Source organism: Molothrus aeneus, chromosome 8 (genome assembly GCF_037042795.1).
Source record: "Molothrus aeneus isolate 106 chromosome 8, BPBGC_Maene_1.0, whole genome shotgun sequence".
Taxonomy (NCBI): Eukaryota; Metazoa; Chordata; class Aves; order Passeriformes; family Icteridae; genus Molothrus; species Molothrus aeneus.
In genome coordinates, this window is record NC_089653.1 from 15,111,081 (window position 1) to 15,133,716 (window position 22,636).

Here is a 22,636-nt window from a genome sequence, read left to right on the forward strand (position 1 = left end):
GGCACCTGGGCATGGGCACACCTGGCTCTAGGCTGCGTGCAGGGCTTCGCCTATTGTTCTGTCCATCGGCCGGTCACATCTTGTTAACTCCCTTTTGTTTTCAGCCACACTGGGATCTTCCAGCTCTCGCTGAGTCCATCAGATAAAAAAGGATAGGCAGGGATTAAGGATGGGGACTTGAGTTATTTTCATGAAGGTGCTTATTGCTTCCCGGAACCACTCACGGCATTTCTTCCTTCAGCAGCCCCTTCAAAACACCCTCCTCTGGCAGCCTGGGGCTCTCATGTAAGAAAAAAGCAAATCTATTTTTGGGGGACATACATCACAGGCAAGATAACTGTTATCTGACCAGGAATTAGCAATAATTTACTTCCTTGCAGAGGTATTGGTAAGATTTAAAGCAGTTACTTGTGCTAATGGAATGTAAGCCTTCTGTCTAAGAACACTAATATATATATATATATATATATATAGTAGTGCTATTAAAAGGCTTTATTTTCTTTTAAAGACTCCTAGTTTGATAAAGCAATTATTGAACTGTTGGCTACAAGACTGTTACTGATAAACAGTTAATAACCCAGTAAATATGTACATATTTCAGTTTCTGCCAGGGCTAGCACACACCTGCAGGACTGACCACTGGCTCTGACTCACTGACACAGCTAAGCTCAGATAAGGGACCCTTTTGGGGAGTGCCACCTGATGCAGAGCTGAGTGGCAGGAATTCAGGAATGCTAAGAAAAGCTCAGCTCTCTCTTAAGGTCAGCTGAAGACACCTCACTTTTCCAGCATTCCTCCCTGTTGTGGTCCTGTTGTTTTCCTTTTGAAATCCATAATGAGAAGTTACCACTCAGAAGTGCAGCAATAACACACCTATCTATGTACAAACTACCTGAGGGTTAATGACTGTGCTTTCATCAGTGTTGTTCCTAACGAAGATTGCTCATCAGGATTTCTGGAGTGGAGCTCTTGTCATGCAGAGTTCAGCCTGTGTTCTTCACAATGAAATTATGCTGCTGATTTTTCAGTAATTCTAGGTAATGAACTTTCAGTTTCAAGATGTTTCTAGATGTGGTTTGGGGCTAACTATTAAACAGACATTTTATGCTGTTTAATAGTTTTATGGTGCCATAGTTTCCCATAAGCTTGTTTCACATGAGGTTGTTTCACAAGTTATTCCGATAATTAATTAAGGCTTGCAGAAATCATTTATTGAGAGGATGGCCCAAAGGATTACTTTTCCCCCTGCTGTTTTCACATTCTACATTTACTGTTGTTCAAAGAGAAATTCAAGTATCTGATTATTTATTTCTGAAGAGATGAGAACATAATGCAGTGCTGCTCATTAACTGTCCATAGTTGTTCTCTCATTGACTTCCATTAGGTCCCATTTCTAGATTTAACGATTTCTCGGTTCCCTTAATGATCTCCAAGCTAAGACCAAGCTTATTGGTTTTTTTTAGTGTACTCATTGGTCAGCTTGCCTTGCTGCCCAGACTCTGCCTCAGCTCAATACTTACAACATTGACTGAAACATCTCAAGTTAAATTCTACTTGAAAGGGCAATGCAACATAATTAACCTCTTGCATCTTTTTTCTTTTCAATGCATCTGATAAGGTATTTTCCCTCCATTGGAGCTCTTGGATAATAAACTTGTAGAAAGCAGAACTATATTGTAAGGTTTGCTTTCGTGAACCTCAATTTTGCCTCACTAATGAAACATTTAAGTTACCACTAAATGTCAGGAGCAGTAGAAGTAAACTTAATTTGTAAAAATCAACAGCAATCAATAAAGCATACCTTAGCAGCAGCTAATGCTCTGCACTTTGTCAAGAAAGCTGCTATTTACTTAACATGACAGAGTCACTTCTGAACAAGAAAGAGAAAGACCTGGAGGTAGGCTGAGAGATTAATAAAACCAGATAAATGAAAGAGGTAACATTAACAGGTTTCACATCTTGGAGTGTATTCACAAGTGTGTGTCTGGAAGGAGGAAAAGGGATGGAGAAGGACCAGTCAACTATTAACCCAGTTATGTTTTATCAGCACTTACATTTGGAGTTTTCCCCTCCCTGTTGACTGGATTATTTTATAATCCTTCATCGACAAATCACCACCAAATGATGGGTTAGCTATCAAGGCACCATGTTAGGCTTGATCTGAATGTCAAGAGAGTGAGTCTGCTCTCACCCTGCAGAAACTCAACAAGAGGTTCATCAGGAGGGGTGGAAACCAGCTCAGGTAGGCTTTGGACATAAGGAACTGGAGGAGAAAGAAGTGGAGGAGGAGGGCCTTGGTGCACAGGGAGCAGATATATTCCCCTGGTTCACAGGCTGCATAGATCATAGCATCACACAATGGTTTGATTTGGTTTGGAGGAAACCTTAAAGATCACCTAGTTCCAAACTTGCTGTAGTGGGCAGGGACAACTTCCAGTACAACCAGTTGCTCAAAACCCCATCCAACCTGGCCTTGAACACTTCCAGAGATGGGGCATCCACAATTTCTGTGGCCATTCTATTCCAGTGCTTCACTGCTTCATAAACAGTAAACAATTTCTTCCTAATATATAATCTAAACCTGTCCTCTGCCAATTTGTCACTACCTGTGCAAAAAGTCTCTCCAGCTTTTTTCTAGGCTCCTTTTAGGTACTGGAAGGCTGCTCCAAGGCCTCCCCAGAACCTTCTGTTCTCCAGGCTGAACAACACCAATTTTCTCAGCTTGTCTTCATAAGAGACACGCTCCAGTCTCTGTTCATCTTCATGACCCTCCTCTGGATTTGTTCCAGCAGGTCCAGGTCCTTCTTTTGTTGGGATTCCCTGAACTGGATGCAGTACTCGAGGTGAAGTCTCAGACTGGAGCAAGCAAAAGAGAACAGAGAGAATCAGTGAAACAAAGACAATGAAAAGAGATCCTTAAAACTGTAAGAGTAGATGCCAGTACCTGCACTTCAAAGACTGCATGAGGCAGCATTGATGAGTGGGCAACAAGATGCTGCTTCTGCTTACACTCATGCTCTCTCCCTACTTCAGGCAGATGGAAGAAATAAAACTGGAAGGAAAATCTGATTGCTATGTTCAACAGACTATGAATTTGCTTCTACACAAAATTCTGGTTTATCCTGAAGACTGTTTGCAGTACAACAGCTTTCTAGATTTTCATGGTATTTTTAAGGTTTAAGTGTATTACCTCCTCCCAACTGCTGAACAGTTATTCACTCATTATGCTATCCAATGTAAAATGAACACTCATTAGATAATTTCCCTGTAAGTGCAGGTAATATTTATTTGAGACTTTAAAATCAATACCACATTTTGCAGTGCAGAGTAAAAACATTTTTTTTCATGACAGACAATTCCATTCCACAATGAAACTAGTGGGAGTTAGGCTCTTGACTTACAGTTCTGTGCTCCCAATCATAAAAATTGTGCTCCTTGCTGTTTACTTAGGAAGGGAAGTAAACAGTTTCTTCTCTGCACCAAACTAAAAATAACAGTTGTAGGGAAAAACATGGAAAGAAGCAGTCAGAAAGTGTCATTCATCTGAAGTGTAAGAATTTGTTTTGCATTCTCTGAGAAGAACCAGATCTCCCGTTTATATTTTTGGTGTAAATAAATGCAAAGCAAATGAGGTGAAAGTCTACTGTCAGCAAAGTTCAGCTCTGTTCAGCCATGGCAGTCTTTCTTATTTTTCTTAGGTGGGGTTATAATTCAGATTAAAAAAATTGCTTTGTATTTAATAAGATTAAGTTAATTATTTGACAGCATAGTTTCAATTTTTTTCCCAGAAAAGCCAGAAATGTTTTATCAGAAGATTCTCCTCACAAACTCCAACAGCTAAACCTGAGTGACAAACACAGCATGCTCCACTAAGTTGCTCATTTTTAATATGGCAATTGGACAGAATTTATTTTTATTTCTTTTCTCCATATACTTAGAAAAATATGACCTAAAGCAAATCAAACAGCATATATTAGCATAAATGAAAGCTATAAAATACCTTATTATCGTGATTTTGTATGAAAGATTTTATTAGCAGGCAACACAGGCCAGACACTAAATCAATTTCATTAGGTAAATGCACCTCCAAGAAGCTTCTGGCAGGGCACATGTAAAGTGGAAAATCCTTGCCACTGATGCAAGCCGAGCGCACGCTAATGCATGACGTCATTGTAAATTGGATCTTGCACTTAATGCTGATGAAGGCAGCTCCTCCAGACCTGTAGGACCAAAGTCATTAACAGAGCTCTGGACTTGCTGTAGAAATAAAACAAGCCCACACAGCTTTTGGCATGGCACATTACAAGCCTGTCGGTGGTAGTTGTTTTGTGCATGTTTACCGTGGTTGTTACAGCCGGCGCAGAAGAGCAGATGTGAGGGCCGGCCTCTGGCCCGTGGGGAGATAAACTCACACACCTCCAGCAGTGCCCAGGAAGGCAAAGCCTGGCAGGGGATGGAGGGGTACAACCCAACCCCCTGGTGTCTCCCTGTCTGCTCCCTCTGCGCTCAGGCGCTGACAGAGGCCTCGCCCTGGCGGAGGCAGATGTGAAGGGCTGGGCAGAGCCTCCAGGTCCAGTGGAGAATGAGCCCCTCAGCAACCAGTGAGATAAGCTGGACACAAACTCTTGCCTCACCTTAGGGGAGGAATGGGTCAGTCACCACGGCCATAGCTCTTCTACTCTTCTTCTACAAAGGCTCCACAGTGACAGGAAAATTCCACCAGGATTGGACATTCAGGGCCGCAGAGCAAAATTCTCTGGGACAAACCCTTTGTGAACTCCTCCACAGAGGGAAAGCAGCAGAAGAACTGATTATCAGGGATTACCAAAACATACACCTACAACAGCATAAATGTCTGTCCAGCAGCATCATTCTCACTGGAAAAAGTATTATTCTCTGAGATGCCTCACCCACAGACACATCCACAATAGTCCAATTTAATGACTGCACATACCACATAGTCATATCTGATGTATTTTAAATGAGTGAAGCTTTCTTAGGTTTATATTCCTGGTCCCACATCTCTATTGTACCTTTATTGCCTAAAATCCAGTGCAGTTCCCTCAGTTCCACAAAATCAGCTAATTTTGGCCTTAGCATCCTCAGCTGCATGCCAGAGGGGCCCATGCAGTAATATTGCTGACTGCAAACACCTTTTCTGATTTGGACCTTAATAGTATTAGTCTAAGCCCAGCAGTCACCTCTGCTTAGGAAACAGTGGCTGTTTTATTTTGCTTCTTCGGGCATGCAAGAACTTCCAGCATTGTTTATGTGGCTCCTGAATGCAGATGGAGCACAGTGTTTGACACACCAACCCTCTGCCCCCTTGCCAGTCTGACAGTCACTGGCTTTCCTACTCTGATTTACCTGAACACAGCCCCAAGATTTTGCAGGCTGAGTACTTCTGTGGCAGTTCTAGTCAACTTCTTGGAAGCTGCAATATTCTAGTAACTTTATTAATTTTCTAGCCTGGGTGCATATACATATATTTATGAATTACATATTCCATTTACAGTGAATTAAGCTGCCTGTCTCTGGAGAGGTAACTCAAACAGTAGAGGCAATGCTTCCAAGCTCTACAGGAAGCTCTGACTCTCGAAACACTGAGGTGCAGCAGCAGGCAGGAAAGCCAGTCCCAGTGCTGCCAGGTCCCAGATGTTGCATCTCATGGAGCCAATCACAGGGCTAATGTGTGATGTTTGGGGAGCAGGTGATGGATGTGTGTCCTCTTCTGAAGAGACTTTCACACAGAACTGCTCTGACTCTGACTCTGAAGCTGTCCCTCCTGGCTTTCTTACTTCTCACCAAGTTTAGAGCTCCTTCATTTTTGCTGAGCATGGCCAAGGAGCTTTCCCCAGATATTATCCCTGACCTTGATGCTTTCTCTGTACTTGCAAGTGAGCCCTTTCCTCCACCTTCCTCTGCACAGACAGCGCCTCCACCCCTGGTCCCATCCAGCCCTGGGTTCCTCACACCCTCCCCACCACACCTGGGCTGCCAGGTTCGTTCCTCAAAGCACAGCCATGGGCTCCTGCCTGCCCCCAGCACCCTTGGCCCTGCCCAGGCCTTCACCACTTCATCTTCCTCTAACAGCTCTGAGACAACTGCAGAGAAAATCAGATTAAGCAGGGTGCTGTACTGTGTTACACAGACTGTTGAGGAGAAGGGTTATTGTGTGGCTGCAGGCATTTCCAGAGGGCTGATGCTCATCCACACACTGGTGTGATGCCTTTTTCCCTGCATCATCCCTCCTAGGGCCAGCACCAGGTGCCTATTTACAATCTGGGTCATATTCTCTACCACCCCTACCAAAATGAAACAAATTTACACAACTGCAACTAGAAGGTCTCCAGACAATACACTTACTGTTTCCTTGCTTTGGCAAGAAGCCTTTCCCATGAGGACCAAGATTACCACTCATTTCAGTGATACCACTGCAGTTCTGGGTGACTGCATTCCCAGCCTGCTTCTGCTGAAATGCTGCCATTTTTCATTTAAAGGCGTATTTCAACATAAAAAGTCAAATTTGGATAAACCTGAATCAGAAGAAAGGATTAGGAAGGCAGAGGAATAATAACACATCAATTTAGCAAAATTCTTGCTGTGAATATAAAATACTGTGTCAGTAATCTGCATTGATTGCTTGAAGAAAATTCAGAGTGCATGAGCACTCTGTTATCTTTGCACTGCACCTTTTTTTGTAGTGCTTGTACCAATGCATATTTTACAAAGATTAATATGCTCCCACCAAATGTATACAGTTCTGTGAAATCCACAGGGACATCTGGCAAGAACCTATCATATATTTTTTCTGTGTATTCCTTGCAAACAGATTAGTAACCAGTGAAATATTCTTCGGCAAGAGGGTAAAAGGAAATGGATCTGTTATTGATGCAGAAAGGAGATCAGCGGAATTCAAATTATGAAGTTCTAGGATAACATCAGGTTGAGCAAAAGACCTTTCCCCCTCAATTTAGAAAGAGCAAGTAGCTATTGAAAGAGTGCATAAAATAGAAAGGCATCACAAAAAACTTCATCACTACGGAGTTAATGAGTGTCTTTGGGAAACCTGTTATCATTTGCATGTTTTCCCTGACTTCACAGGAATACACGATGTGAGGTTACCTCTTACATAAAAAGTTCAGAAAGGAAATGAATGCAGCTTTGTTTTACCAACTGGAAAGAGAACTATCATTAGAAGATTCTATCAAAGTCAGTAATTTATTCCTTATTTGCACCTCCTCTTTGCCTGAAGAAAACCATTTACAACCTGAACTTATAACTGAAGTTAGCAGCCATATTGGACCATATATCATTCCATACTATCTCAACATCCCCTTAGAAAGTCAGCTTAACACAGCATCAGCAAAGAAATTAAGAGATTGATGCAGGAAGCTTCTGTTGACATTAATTTCACTTGAGTCAGATGCTGAACTGCCACTGGAAAGTTTGCCTATGACTTACTTGTGTAATTAGACTCTGCACTGATAAATTAAATGAGATTTAGACATGGAAATTGTTAAGATACTTAAAGAAAAGCGGTGAACAAGTTAATAATAATCATTGTAGCAAAGGTCTGTTAAATCCAAGGGGACTGGGGTAGTAGCCTAAAATAGAAATAGTATTGGAATGAGCAAAGTTTGCCCCACAGGCTTTGAAACACTGCACAAAAACTCCCAACAGTGTAACACACCTGGGAGACATGCTTGGGAACAAAGGTGAAGTACGGTGGCAGGCAACCAAAAGTACCTGCCAGGCCTCAGGAGGGCAGTTCAAATATCTGTGTCCTTTATCCCCAGTCTAGAAGAGCTGCGCAGCTTTATGTTGACAAGCATTACAATGAGCCATCCATTTTCAGAACTATCACGCTAGGAAGATTTACAGCACATTTACAAGATCTAGCACTAATTTTTTTGCAAGAACATACAATGGATCACTATTAAAACACAGGTTTATGTCATTCATTTGCCATGCTAGGAGGCAGGACTGTCACCTTCTTTGTCATCAAGACATGTAGGTGAGTGAAAGGCAAACATAACAATGGATTTATGTGGTGCAATGTAATTTTACTCTGCTTAAACCAAATATCTGTATAGCCTAACAAATATCATCCCCTCCTGAATTCTACTTCAAAATCTAAGAGCATATCCATCAAGGCAATTACCTGCATCAAAAAGAGCTGTAAATTGAATACCAGAGATCAAAAAACTCAGCAAGATGGTTTCACAACAGCCTTGAAGCTCTAATCAGTTCTCCTGGGCATCACAGCCTTTAAGCACAGATTTCATGAAAACTGCAAAAAAATCCACCATCCTCAACCAACACCCCTGATTGTAAATGCACCCCTGAAATGGAAACTCCACCATGTAGTAAGGAGAGCTGAGCAAGTTCTGGTGGCATCTAGGGTGAATTTACTCTGCCTGAGACCTCAATCAACAGGGAGCCAGGTCAGCACAGTGTGGGGCCTGAGCTGGGGGAAGCTCATATCCCCTGTGCTCATATCCCTTTCTGCTCCCATTTTGCAGTAGGATTATCAGGATGAAGAAAGTTACATATCAAAGAAACAACTGTCATGCTAGTGGCACCTTGTTAAGGCAATGAGCTGGAGGCTGGACAAGCTGCAGACTACACATACTCCAGAGCCACTGTGCACCCAGACTCCTGCCCCCAAACATCTCCAAAAGAACAGTAAGGTGATTCCTGTCAGTGCTCACCACTGAGCAACTCACTCACGTCCTTGTATGTTTAGGGCCCCAAATCAGTAATTTGTGCTTGTCTTTAATCAAGCTGTGCCAGTGTGCATATTAATTTAAGCCTCAGTTACAAAAAGGAAATATGTTAATATAGAGAACAGTCATTGCCAGAAAAATACACTGGCCAGTTTCTAAAAAAGTGGGTGAGGGGAAGATCTGCAAGCTGCAGAAATTATTGGTTCATACTTTTCCTCTAATTATCAACTCAATGAGTGCCCCTTTGTTTTTCAGGTCACTCCCCAATTACATGTTTCCTTTGTTCCACAACATTTAATTCTTTTCCAGTGTTGCAAAATTAACTGGACAGGTTTCTTAATCTTGTGTCTACAAAGAACTTGTTGTAATTGCCATGAATGCTTTCATTTTGCTGGTGTCTGAAATACGATTTGCAGGGGAAGGGGGAGTGCAGGCTGATGCTAGTCCCATCATTAATAACATTCCTGCAGGGATTGTAGTGGTGGGAGTAAAAACCCCAAAGCTTTTATATAATAACAGCATGTGTTTGCACGTGAGCTGCTCCTTTAAGAAGCCTTGGGCTACTGGAAGTAGAGAGATCCAGAGAAAAGGCAGCCCCACAGCTATAACAGAGGGCAGAGGTTAAATCTTTTGGCATATTTACCATAAGAATGGTCACTGCACACCCTCTCCCCGAAGGCTTCACTGAAATAGAAGTGTTTGCCATTGGCACTGCCCTGCTGGTAGAAGGTAAGTTTGGTGTGGGACCTCGGCAGCAAGATTTCTTTCCTCCTATTATTTCTTGTTAGAGGGGGGAAGGAAAATTGAAGTGAACAGCAGTATTTGTGGTATGCTGACCCTGGTTACTGTGGCTACATCACCCGTACTCCTGGTGAGTAAATCAGGGTGAGCTGCAAGCTCTTTGCTGTGAAGATCTGCACTCTATGCATAGCTGTGGCAGTGAAGTACTTGCTAATCAGCTCTCTTCTCAGGAATTTGGGATTTAATATTTTGTTGTTGACTTTTAAAGACAATTTTATCTTCCTCTGGGGAAAGAAGTTGAAATGACTGATAATCTCTCAATAAAATTGGACTGCTTGTTTTGTGGGTTGTGATGGCTGCCTTACAATCAAACACAATTGCTCCAAAAAAACTGTAAACTGTTAGCATACATCCAGACTGCATTGGTAGCACTGCAATTAATGGCTGCTGGGTAAAAGTAACAAACCATATCAATTTAATTTAGCGAATGTGATCTTTTCTTAAGGCATATTCCACTTATTGAGAGTCTGCAACAAAACTGAGAATTTATATCTACCTGGCAGCCAGCAAAGGCTCATAGCTAGGACAATGTTGGTGTCAGTCCCAGGGCCTGGGATGCCATTCCTGCACAGTGCTGATCAGAGGGGAATGTGGGAATTGTGGGGCACAGCAGCAGAGGAGGAGAAGCTGTGAGCACCCTCAGAGTGGGATAAATGCTCCTTAGCTCACCCCATGAACGGGGAGCTCACCTTTGCCTTGCACCTGAGCTCATATCTGGCTGCAAAGGAAACCTGGAAATGCTGTCACACACTCTTCCTTGGAAGAGAGGGGAAAAAGCTTCTACCTCTTGCCCAGGGCCAGGCTGCTGCCTGAACAGGGCTAAGCCTGGCTGACAGTCCCTGAGCCATGTGCACAGCCTGGCAGGACCTGCACTCCCATCCCAAGGGGTGGGAAGCAGCAGCAGGACAGGGACAGTGCTGGAGGCTGGCAGGGCCCCAGAGCTGGGTCCTGCTGGGGACCTGCTTGTGGCACCACGTCCCTGCCAGCCCTGACCTGTGCCAGGGGCTGCAGCCTGCCAGGGTCCTGCAGCTGTGGAAGTTCCAGAAAAGAGCCCCATGGTAACCTTCAGTTAAAACTAGGTGTAGTCTAATACATTTATGGTTTACTAAACATAAGTATTTTCCCTAGGGTTTTAGGCAGAATGTGCCCAGTAGATTGGCAGTAAAACTTTTTTATTGTCATCTGGATTAGAAGACCAAGCTAAACAATCAAGGATTAATTCACTTTCTGAACACTCTGAGACAAAGGCAATGAAGACCTCTCCTTTTCTTATGGCAGCTTCTGAGTGCAGTTTGCAAAGAAAGGTTGTGGTAAAGAGTTGCATTCACTTTATTAAGTGAACATATTTGCTGATCTAAAATTGAAAATTCAATGCTTTTTTAAAAAAATTAGTAAGTTCTCTATTTGTACACTCATGCTGACCTTCAAGAAAGCAGAATCTGGTAAAGCCCGAGGCTTCCAAAAAGAGGGAAAAGATAGAAAAAAATCTGATATAGTAATAACTCTTCAGCTCTACTCTAAATATGCTCAGAACACATCTCTCCTAAAGGCTTCTCTGCATTTGAGAGAGTTGACAGCAGTTTTACCCTGTGGGTGGGAGGTAATCTGGCAGGGAGGAAATAAAAACAGCAGATCTCAAATGGCTCCAAATATTTCTCCTGGAAATATTTTGTTATATGTTGTGCAATGATAGACACACATCAGCTGTTACTATGGTTATGCCATCAGCCATTAATGCAATTAAGGTAGAAGCAGGATTTCTGACTAGAAAAAAAAATCATCCATCTTATGTAACTGCAGAATTAAGACAATAAGCATAAGTAACTACACTACTTTACAGAATTAGGGGATATGGATTTTTTCTGTGCTGCAGCATTTCTTTTTCCAAGAAGAACACAAAGACACAGTGCCTCTCATCTAACTGAGACTTAGAGACTGGATGTTGAGTCAGATCCTCATCAGAGCTAAAATAATTCAGGTCGCCTTGAAAAGGGCATTAAAGGACAAAGCTTGAGTTTAAACCAGTGAAGGATGGGCTTCAGAGTGGCACAGCTCTGTGCTGGGTGAATAGCTTGGGTTGCTTGGATCCCTCCCTGAAGAACAACATAAACTTATTTTTTTAAATCTATCAGTGACTGCTTTTCATAATTAGATTATTCCTTTCCATGTATAGTCTGTTGACGAGGGACAGTAATAAGATTGAGCTGGTGTAATTCAAGCACTATGTAGGCTACCCTAAGACAGAAGCCCAAAGGGAGGCAGGCTGACTGAAACATGGCTGAGGGATTTCTGTGCTTAAACAAAAAGGAATGTTACAATGGATATTAAATACAAACCATTTTTCTAGCAAATTCAGGCCTGACGTGTACACCAGCAGCATATGCTGGCTGTCAGCTCTCTTGAAACTTCCTCCTCTGCATCTCGCTCTGAACCCTGAACCATGTGTCCCTGCATGGAGCCTAACAATCCAGTTTCTCTTATTTTAATAAAAGGCAGAATTACAAATAAGATCAAACTGCTTCTGCTCCCCATGACTGAAGAAATCTGAAGCACTGGCTTGAGCTGTCACCTATGAGTTCTCTTCTGAAAGCCTTTGTAACTTGCGTGCAGACTGACCACTACAGATCTATTCCCTGTGTATAAGATTGCACTGTAATTATTGTTCTCTCATCAAAGAAAACAGCAGTATCATTGTAGTTATTTTCAATTTCCAGTTGAATCACAGCAAACAATTCTGTCTTTCAGCCCTGCTTGGTTTCTGCCTGAATGGCTTGACAATTATTTCTTTCCGCAAAATCAAAGAGCTGCGGACACCCAGCAATCTGCTGGTTCTCAGCATCGCCCTGGCCGACTGCGGGATTTGCATCAATGCCTTCATTGCTGCCTTCTCCAGCTTCCTCAGGTATGGCACAGAGGTTTTCCTAAAGCATGCTTGGGAGAGCCACATGGAAATTAGCACCTTAAGTTCTAAGAGGTCAATGGCTCTCTTTCTACCGTAAGTCATAGCCAAACTTCTCCTTCCCTCAATCTGAAACAACAAAACAAAATCCTACATGGATCTACTGGGCAAGTAGAAAAGCAGATTTTACTGCATAACATCACTGACAGATTATAAGACTGACTAAAGAAGACATTTAGCCAGACAGCTTTACTAGGGGTTATAGAAACTACTTGAATATCAAAATATCACTTTACTAAACTGCTAGATTGACCCTAAATTTGTCTGCAAGTCTTTATCTGTTTGTTGTGTTGCACTGACTTGCACACTGACAAATTGGCTCCTCACAAAGCAGGCAAATCTTGAAGAGCTGTATAATTGGATGAAATGTAGATTTCAAATTTAAAAACCCTAACTTTTCAATACACAGATGCAGGGTTCTGCTTTCTTCTCAGTATTAAGAGTACAAGTTGCTGTTGTACTGTAAGAGACACCACAGCAGGAAAATGCTGACAAATGCCTAAAAGCAAGCACAGTAACATTTTTCACAGTGTTTCTCAGACAGATCCTCAGGAGAAGCACAGGCTATCATTTTACCCTCTCTGTTAATGCAATTTCCAAACATGCCTTTACCTTTCTCTATCATTTCCTTAACATATTCCTTGTTTGTTGACAGATACTGGCCCTATGGCTCTGATGGCTGTCAAATCCATGGATTCCATGGCTTCCTGACAGCCCTGGCCAGCATTAGTTCCAGCGCTGCCGTGGCCTGGGACCGATACCATCACTACTGTACAAGTAAGGGCTGCAGTTTCCCTCCAACCTTACCCACGGGCTGCAAAAGGCAGCTGGCTCAGGTTTCTGAGAATCAAAGCAAGCACATACTTATTATTTGTGTATCTTATATATAAGTTTGTTTTTCTTACACACTAGATACAGCAAATATAAACAGTTTCTCCAAAGGACCTCTTCCCATACATGGGAAATTATCAACCACCTTCAGGAGATATTTCCTTGTCCTGATCACATCCAATTTGTGACCCTCTTGCCATGCTTTCTTTAAATCCATAAGTAAACTTTAAAACAAAATCCCAAATAAAATCCAATTCCTCTTATTGAAAAAAAATCTATTCATCTGGGGCTTTCATCCAACACCCTGCTGTGTACCCAACAGATCATCATGTCCATGCAGAGTTTACTAATGACAGATAAATTTGGTGTGAGCAGAGAGCTGCCTCTGCAGAAACAGTGGCTGCAACAGAGCCCCTGCAGAGGCATGATTGGGCAGACAGAGCTCAGCAGCCCCTCTGTGCAACACACAGGCATTTTGGGGTGCAAGAGACTTATTTTTGCCCACAGAGCGTCCATATGATTCCAGCAGCAAATGGCAAAACACACCCAAAGCACACAGGGAATATGGTCAGTCTGATGATCCTGTTGAGGAAAGGCTGCCAGCGTTTTTGTTCCTCAATTTTTGCAGGAATCCAGCTCAGGCAAAGAAATGTATTTTTTCATGTCTAGACAAAGGCCCCAAATAATGCAGGCTGTGAGCTAAATCCATACTAACACCCCTTGGACACTGAAATGCATTTGGAGCTGGAAGAGGAGCATCTGTATTTTACAAGAGAGAGCCTGAAAATAAGCATCTCTGGGAAAGACATTTTACTCTCTGCCTACATTGGCTTTAATGCTTTTGTGTCATGCACTCCTCCAGTCAAGAACATATACTACATTAAGAGGACAGAAGGACCCTAAGGGCACAAGCTTCTTTACTTTGCTCAAATTGTTACTTACTGATGGCCAAACATGGCTCCTAAAGCAAACATTTCGAACAACAAAACTAAAAACCCAGAAGGTGCTCATGCCCTGTGGTTATTCCAGGAAAACCAGCCCCTTCTAGTTCAATTCTTCACATGCTGATTGCAAGGAAGATTAAGTCATATTTCATAGATGTGCTACAGCAAGCCCACAGGCTATGCTGCGTTCTCAATCCATACATTAAACTCCTGTTGACACTGGTGTGAGCTGCATGCCTGTACAGAAGGTACAAAATACCTTTACCTAAAATACAAAGCTATCAGCCTTTTATCTTCATTCCCCAGGATCTGGTACTCTTTCCAAGCTCAATTACATAATTCCCAGTTTTTTGTTACATCCTAACAGTTTCCCAAGAAAACCTTCATTGTGGCATTCCTCAGCTTGGCACTTGATTATTCACTATCCCTATTTCTGGGAAGAAGGAGCTGATGAGAATGTATGAGATTACTATGATGATAGGATAACTTGGGACTTTACAAGCATTCTGGATGCTAATATCACCAATTTCTTCAGTAACATTCTGAAAATTGACCAGGTTTTTAGATTTGGAAGTCAGCACAGCCCTAAGTGACGAAGCACTACCTTTAAAGTGTATTGATAACAGACAGGTCACTCAGAAGAAATCTGGTTCATGTTGCTTTTGATATGGAAGAAAATAGTATTATCACCCCATGTGACAGAGAAGGTCAGGATATTTTACTCTCCCCTCTCTTGTTTGTTTTTTGTTTTTTTTTACTTCTAGGCAAGCACACTGGGCAATGCTGTTCATCCCCTAAGTGTGGCTCTGGGGTCTATGAAATGCTACTTTCACAGCAAAGAGTTCTTTTAGAGAAAGAACCTAAAAGTATGCAAGAGGAGAGATAGCAGGGGAGTCTAGAGGGTATCAATGCCAATCCCTAGCAAGATGGGAAAAAAAGATTTTAAAATTTCATCATTAGGGGGAAAAGGAGAAAGCAGAAGTAGTTATATGTTAGTGCCTGACAGTGAAGAAGAAAAGGGCAGATTCTGAGGAAGCTGTGTCTCAGCAGCCAGGTATTCAGGACAGAAGGTGACAGTTTAGATCAAGGCAGACATTGTCAGTTCCTCTCTGGCCATTCACACTGCCATTAGGAGTTTGGGAAGAGGAGAAGGATCCTGGTCAGTTCATAGTGTAAAGTTATAGATTTAAAAGGAAAGAAAAAATATAAAATTTTTAACTTGCATTTCAGAATCAGAGGGAAACAGAAAATCTGAAGTGAGTTATATCAGTACTTCTCTCAATATTATAAAAGAGAAGACGAACAAAACCAGCAGGGATTTCACAGCAGCATTCAATTTCTAAAAGTAAAATTACAGTGACTTTTATCTAATCCTTAACAACCAAGGTAACCTGGGTTGTTATATCAGTATTCAAAGATTACCACACTACCATTTGCTAAAATTGCAGTGTCAACTCTGTCAAATTAGGAGGAAGTCCTAAACTCCTGTCACACTGACTGCATTCCCCTCATGTAGCTTTGCACCTGTATCAGTTTTCCCTGACAAAATGTTGATGTTTTTACACATCTTGTGTTTTTCACTGAAGCAGGAGGTAACCACCAAGACAGTCTAAGATGATGGTGAACCACAGCAAAATAAAAAAAAGAAAAAGGAGTAAAAAATCCCTTAATGAGGTTATTTTAAAGAGCTTTTTATAATGATATGCATAAAATAAACTATTTCTTATTCCTACAAAAACTGAATTCTTGTGAGCACCAGTGACTGGTGACTACTGCAGATGAAGTAGGTGCTAACACCTCTTTCATTTATGACTGATATATATTTTTCCTTGTCAGATTTTCAGATATTTCTGTCTTTGACAAACTTAGCTAATTTTAAATGATGCATGCCATTAAGTTTGGTACAAGCCATTTACTGTCCTGGTATATATTATAACTTAATATTATACAGCAATTATAACTTAACCATTTGCAGGAATGAGTAAAAGGGACTATTTTCCCCCTCCATCATAGAAAATCCTGTTGACCTTTTATTTCAGACACTCCTTTTGAACAGCAGACTGAAATCTAGCTGAAAGGTGGCCCAGTGTCAGAGATGTATTTTTCAGTCTGTGAAAATCAGCTAAATGTTTGAATAAATCATAAATCTTACAAAAATACATTCATAAATGTTTCCAAAAACTAAACCCTGAGATATAGTTATGATTATATCACTAAAACTGGCTTTCATGATCAAAAGGATTAAGGTTCCATGCTCTATCTAGTACTTGCTAGAAGTTCATCTTTTGGCATCACAATTTTAGTAATCTTTGACTGATGATGGAGCAGTCTTTCTGTTCCAAAGCAATTAGAGAAATCATTTAAAATTCCCTGTATTACTATTTCACTGTGTGGAAAAGAGAGGCTTCCCTTTTGCTTTTCAAAGAGAGAAAACCAAAGCACAAGAGTGATTGGACTTAATAGGACCAAACTGCCAGCACAGGGCCCTAATTAAGAATTCTATCTGTAAGCATATGCTGAACCCCATACACATGCATTTAATTGAATTGGGACCTACACAGCTATTACATCAAATTTTATCAGGCCAAGAAAAGGCATTTAAGGTAAAGCAATGGCCTGCTGTGCACAAAAACAACTGAACTGAACAAATTGTGCAGCCTTCTCAGGGGAGGATATTTTTGCCACGTGAGGACAGCACAACTTTTTCACTGTCCTTGTACTGAAAGTGTTTTTTCTGAGTAAAACTAAAACAATCTCAAGCTTGTTTAATTTTACATTCCTACATATTTAGCTACTTCTGATGTGTGTGTAAATATTTCTGAAGGGTCAACCAGCAGCTGATTTCACCAGGTCTAAAAATCCAGTGAATCTAAATCTGGTGAATCTAAAAATCTAAAAACCTCATCCCCAGTCCTTCACCTCTCAGGGACAGATCAGAATTGGCCTGAATCTTCCTGCCTGCTGTCATGATGCTGCTGTCTAAGGGCAGACAAAAGGATTGCTTCCCAACCTCAGTGAAAATTACATCATTACTTGTCCCTAATGGGAGACTGGATTAGGAAGGAGTGCTGGGGAAAGTCACTGTTCTCCTTGCTTGGTGCTGCTGGCGTCACGGGCTGCCCAGCGTGGGCATGATGAGAGACAAAGGCCTCAGTAACAAAATTATCCAGACCTTTCTGCATGCCAGCAGTGGGGCTAGCACAACATCCTGCAGCAGCAAGGAAGCCTGCCTGCCTTCTCCATGAAGAAATACTTCCTGTGTCTTCTCAAGTTTCCAATCTTCCATTACATTCCTATAGTATTTGATGGAACTGGATGAGATAGGCACAAGAGAACACTTTATTATAAAATTACTAAAAAAATTACTAATGCTGAGCTTCACATTTCCTGTTATAGGCTAAGTGATGATCTTAAGGACAAAATTACTTGTCCAGTAGTATTTTTAGAACAAGCTCTGTTCTCAGATTGTATATATATTCACATATGTTTATTGATGACCAGTAATTTTAGAACAGGATATATGAGATATCCACACCCTCCTGGCCTGGCAGGAAGGAAGAGGGCAGGGGCTGGGGAGTGTGTGCAGAGTCACATTTCTGACCTGCCCCACACTCTGCAATGGGACTCAGTTTCTTCAAACACTGTTTATTGCATCACCCTGTTCATTGTACTTGCTGCCTCATCTGTGTCTTTAAACACATTCCCAAAACACAAGAATATAGTGTTTGTAACAGCAGCTGTATCTCCAGTGTGGTACAAAGCTGAGCAAGCAATACAGCACTTGTCTAAGTAAAACACACAAAAGGGAAGTGCACTTTGCTGTTTCCTAAAACCTTCCTTCATATTTTATGGAAGACTGATTCCTCCAGACTCAGGTCAGCTTCAGGATACAAAGCACAAACTGCTTGTTTCTGCCTGAGGCCCAAGGGCCTGACAGCTGTTTCCAGTGGTTTTGTTCAGGGCATGGAGATCCCCTTTCCTCTTCCCACAGGGAGCAGGCTGCAGTGGAGCACAGCTGCCTCCATGATGGTGTTTGCATGGCTGTTTGCTGCCTTCTGGTCCGTGATGCCCTTACTGGGGTGGGGAGAATACGACTACGAACCCCTCCGAACCTGCTGCACCCTGGACTACAGCAAAGGGGACAGGTGAGGGCCAGGGCCAGCTCCCACAGGAGCAGAGTGGAGGCTGCCATCCCCTAGGATGGCCTTGGTGGCACACAAACCCCTCAGCTGTGCCCAGCACTGTTCCTGAGGCAGATATCCCTCCCCAGCAGCTGGGACAAGGCATCACCCCAGGCTGCCTGGACTCCCATGGAGGCACACAGAACAGCTAAACTCAGGTTCCTCTGTGGGACAACCTGGTGCTCAGCTTTCTGCCACTCCCTCACTCATCTATACACTGCATCTTTTCTGGGTTTAGGGCTTGAAACTCTTTCAGAATAGTTTCATAATATTTTCATAATAATTTCAGAATATTTTCATAAAGCTTTTGGCTTTATGCAGGCCAGCACTGATGTCCAAGTAGTGGTGCTTGGGTTTAGAATACAAATACCTGTTGTGATTTTCTACAAGACTATCCATCCCACACACAATAGCATGGCACAGCTTAACTGGCCTTCAGCAAATGCTGCACCTGAAGCACGTTGACAAAGGTGGTTTTAGCAATTTTTAAATTACAACTTGGTAAATACTTACAGCAAGTTTACATAAATGCACTAGACTTGAATTAACACCCTCTTTTTTTTTCTTCCCTCCTCACCTTTCCCAGAAACTATGTCACATTCCTTTTTGCTCTGTCCACTTTCAATTTCATGATCCCAGGCTTCATCATGCTGACAGCCTATCAGTCCATACACCAAAAGTTCAGGAAAACTGGGCACTTCAAGGTAAGAAAGCTCCCTGAACCCCTGAAATCACCATGACAAAACAGGCCTGCCTTCAGTAGAGACAAAGTCCTTGAAAAAAACTAATTTCTTCCACAAAGACGTTGACTCATCTCCTTCTGTCCTAACTCCCCAGTGCAACACAGGATGGGGCCATTCAGAAAGTTCATGGAAACACCATCCTTGGAAATGGCAGCATTTTACCAGATGGCCACATTTGCCCCAACCTTGTGCTGTAAACAGCTCCACATCAAAGAGGAAGTTGGACCAGCATTCCTTAAGATTTCCCTCCATCAATACTGGTCCATCTCTCCTCAAAAAACAAACACAGAGCATACAGAATATTTACCAATTGCAAATCAATTTTTATCCAGGGAAATTTGTCTCAGGAAGGATTGTTATTTCTTGCTTTGCTACAGGCCTTTGTCTTATGGCTGAGGAAGTCAGACAGAAGTACAGCTCTGCAAGGAAACATGCAGGCACCCCATGGGGGAGAAGGGCCTTCCCATACACATTGTGTTAACACTTGGCTGAGGAAAGTCAGAAATCTTTATGAGCTGGAAACAAAGGAATTGCTCCAGTGTGGCAGGTTTATGGGAATCTAATGTGGTGATTATATGAGTTGTTTGCTGAGGTGCAGGCTGTACAGTCTGGGGCACTATGCATGGCTGGTGGGCACAGCCCAACCCCTGCACTCAGTAAAGACAGTCAGATCTCAAGAGAAATGTTATATTGACAGTCAGGCAGACTTGTTTGTAGCTGACTGGAATTAATATTTGTGTCCTCTATATATTTCTTGAACAAAGCTCAGTGTTCATTATTATGTCTATTACTTTTTTCCAGTGAGTTTGTATGCACTAGCATGTGATTTCTTTCTCATGATTCTCTGTAGCTGTGCAGACAAGTTACCATGCAGAAAATTTAAGGATGAAATTATCACTTCCTTAGTCATTAAAATTTATAAGATACTTGGGAACAGCTGGCCATGTACACCATGGATAGGTCCCAGCATAAAGGACAGAAAAAATGCTCCTACCACAACACATCTACTGTATCCTTTTGTTGCACCAGCATAGCAGTGCCTTGACACAGTTTGTCTGCAAGACCATCTAGGAAGTCAGCAAAATATTATTCCTTTTAAATTTTAAATGAAACTTAAAAGGAATTATTTTAAATAATTTTTAAATTTTCACTTAAGTTTTCACTTAATTTTCAATTGCTTCACTTTCACTTAAATTTTCAATTGCTCTCTCCCCTCAGGAGGAGTTACTGGCCACGGCTTCTATATCTAGCACACACAGATTTATCTGGTCTACCATAAGGTGTTTTGTCACCTCTGTCACTCCCCACCCACGCCCAGGATCAGGGCTTTGGTGCTGCTGCACTGTTCTGTCCCATGTCCTGTTGGCTGATCCTCTCCTGCTACTGAACACAAACCACAGTCCCACAGGACCTCTGCCATCCATTTGTTGCAGTGTGTGATTGTGAAACACAAACCTATTGCTCTTGTTTTCCAGTTTAATACTGGTTTGCCACTGAAGACACTGGTCATTTGCTGGGGTCCCTACTGCCTCCTGTGCTCCTATGCAGCAGTGGAAAATGTGATGTTCATCCCACCAAAATACCGCATGGTACGTGGGTGCCCCCCAGACCCCAAAGTGACATTTCCTCCCTCCCCTCTCTCTGTCTCTGTGGAACATTGCCAATTTGCTCACTACTGGGTTTATTTGTAAAAACATATATAAGTCCTTTTCCTCAAAGCATTCTGTTCATCTACCATTTTTAGTGAAAACAGGCAAGCACAGTGATATAAAAGGCATTGCATTACTGCTCTGATCAAGAAAAAATTTAGAAAGTCAGGGGTATTTTTCTTCAGCAGTTAGTTAGGGGTGTGTAACCTGCACTGAACCTGTACTGTTCTGTGCCATATAGGAGCTTTTGGTGTCCTTCTCAGAGGGAGGTACTAGCTCAAAATTTTCAGTTTTAAAGAGACTGGTTGTCTCATTCATATTTCTAATACTTCTCTCTCCTCAGGGAAGCTGCAATTGTTCACTCCTAAGGCTCTGCTGCCTCCTTTTTCCCCTTTCTTCTATGAGTCTTGGCTCCAAAGCCACTGCTTGGATTCAGTAATATCACATCAAACCTTTCAGCTTTCATACCATGCCCCCAAATCAGCCCAGTTTCAGGTCACCAAATGCATTACTGTATTCAGTGTCACACATTAAATGGGTTACCAACATCAGCCTGTTTATCCATCCAAAGGTGTCCATGGCACACCTTTCACTCCTCCTAAGTGTTGGTGTTCACTCTCAACTGAATGAGCCCTGTTCCAGGAAATGCCAACCTAAACTCTTTCTCCTGGAAATTGTAATTTCCTGAGTAGGTCTTCCCACCAGCCAAATTGCTTTTACTTCTCCCCTCTCTGGGAGTAGCAAGCTAATGCTATTGGAGACAGGCCTTTTTTTGGTAAAGGGAAACTAAACATAGGCTGACATCAGCCCACTGGCTTCTCAATTTTCCTAGTAATAAATATTGTGTCTCATGACAGATTCCTGCTCTTGTTGCCAAGACTGTGCCAACGGTGGATGCCTTTGTATATGCCCTGGGAAATGAGAACTACAGAGGAGGAATATGGCAGTTCCTCACAGGACAGAAGATTGAGAAAGCAGAGGTTGATAACAAAACTAAATAACCCATTATGGTATTAAACAAAATTACTGCAGGTACATCACTGAAAGCAAAATTCAAGAGAAAACTGAGTGCATTCTCTGATATGTATGTGCAAAGGTGGTTCCACATTGGAAAGGCTGTGCATTGGCTGCAAACAATGAAGTATGGAAAGAAAGCCCTCCAGATAACTGTCCAAACCATCATGAGCTGCTTGTCAAACAAGCTGCCTTAAACCTGTGTCGATTGTCATCAGTCTCATTTTATAAGTCACTGTGAATAAACTATGTGCTGGAAAGCATTTTTTTTTCTCCTGATAAAAGCTAACATAAAAGCTTAGCAAATTAACTGAAGCAGGATATTAATTTACCCAGTGAGGCCTCATCAGATCAATCTGTGCAGGTTGTCCATATGGTAATGTCTGGATTACTAGAAGATTAAACCAGTATCCAGTATTGACCACATGTCTGTATAAATAGCTTGTTCATCTGAACAACTCATTTTCAGTGCACCCAAAACAGGCATTTCCAAATTTCCATCATGAATCTGACATCCTAGTTCCATAAAAACATTTTAGTGAGCATGTTTCCCCAGTAAGGAATATTGGCTTGGCTCCTATTCAAATGAGTTACTGCATGACATTCAGCTTTGTCACACACTAAACTGCATTGGATTTTGCAGCTGCTGCTTAGCAGGACAATCAAAAGCTTATAGTCCCTCATAAAAAACATTCATCTTTTTGTTGAACATTGAGCAAGAACTAAAGGGAGGTATGAGTCAGATTCTGTTCAAAAATGCCATAAGAATAAAAATTAACTTCTCA

The 22,636-nt window shown here is 41.9% G+C and overlaps 1 protein-coding gene across 1 annotated transcript; it reads left to right on the forward strand.

Moving 5' to 3' along the window:
- Positions 1-9,379: 9,379 nt before the first annotated feature.
- On the forward strand, positions 9,380-21,838 carry RGR (retinal G protein coupled receptor). The gene is made up of 7 exons (XM_066555032.1): positions 9,380-9,458; positions 12,276-12,432; positions 13,145-13,266; positions 18,256-18,409; positions 19,032-19,149; positions 20,664-20,777; positions 21,695-21,838. Exons 1-7 carry the CDS (start codon positions 9,380-9,382, stop codon positions 21,836-21,838), a joined length of 888 nt encoding a protein of 295 aa, XP_066411129.1.
- The last annotated feature ends 798 nt before the right edge of the window (positions 21,839-22,636 follow it).

What these genes read in the sequence shown, in the direction of transcription:
- RGR (XM_066555032.1), top strand. Translation starts at nt 9,380, where the DNA reads ATGGTCACTGCACACCCTCTCCCCGAAGGCTTCACTGAAATAGAAGTG. An exon ending in CACTGCCCTGCTGGTAGAAG is followed by an intron (nt 9,459 to 12,275) that starts GTAAGTTTGGTG and finishes TCTGTCTTTCAG; the next exon opens with CCCTGCTTGGTTTCTGCCTG. An exon ending in ATACCATCACTACTGTACAA is followed by an intron (nt 13,267 to 18,255) that starts GTAAGGGCTGCA and finishes CTCTTCCCACAG; the next exon opens with GGAGCAGGCTGCAGTGGAGC.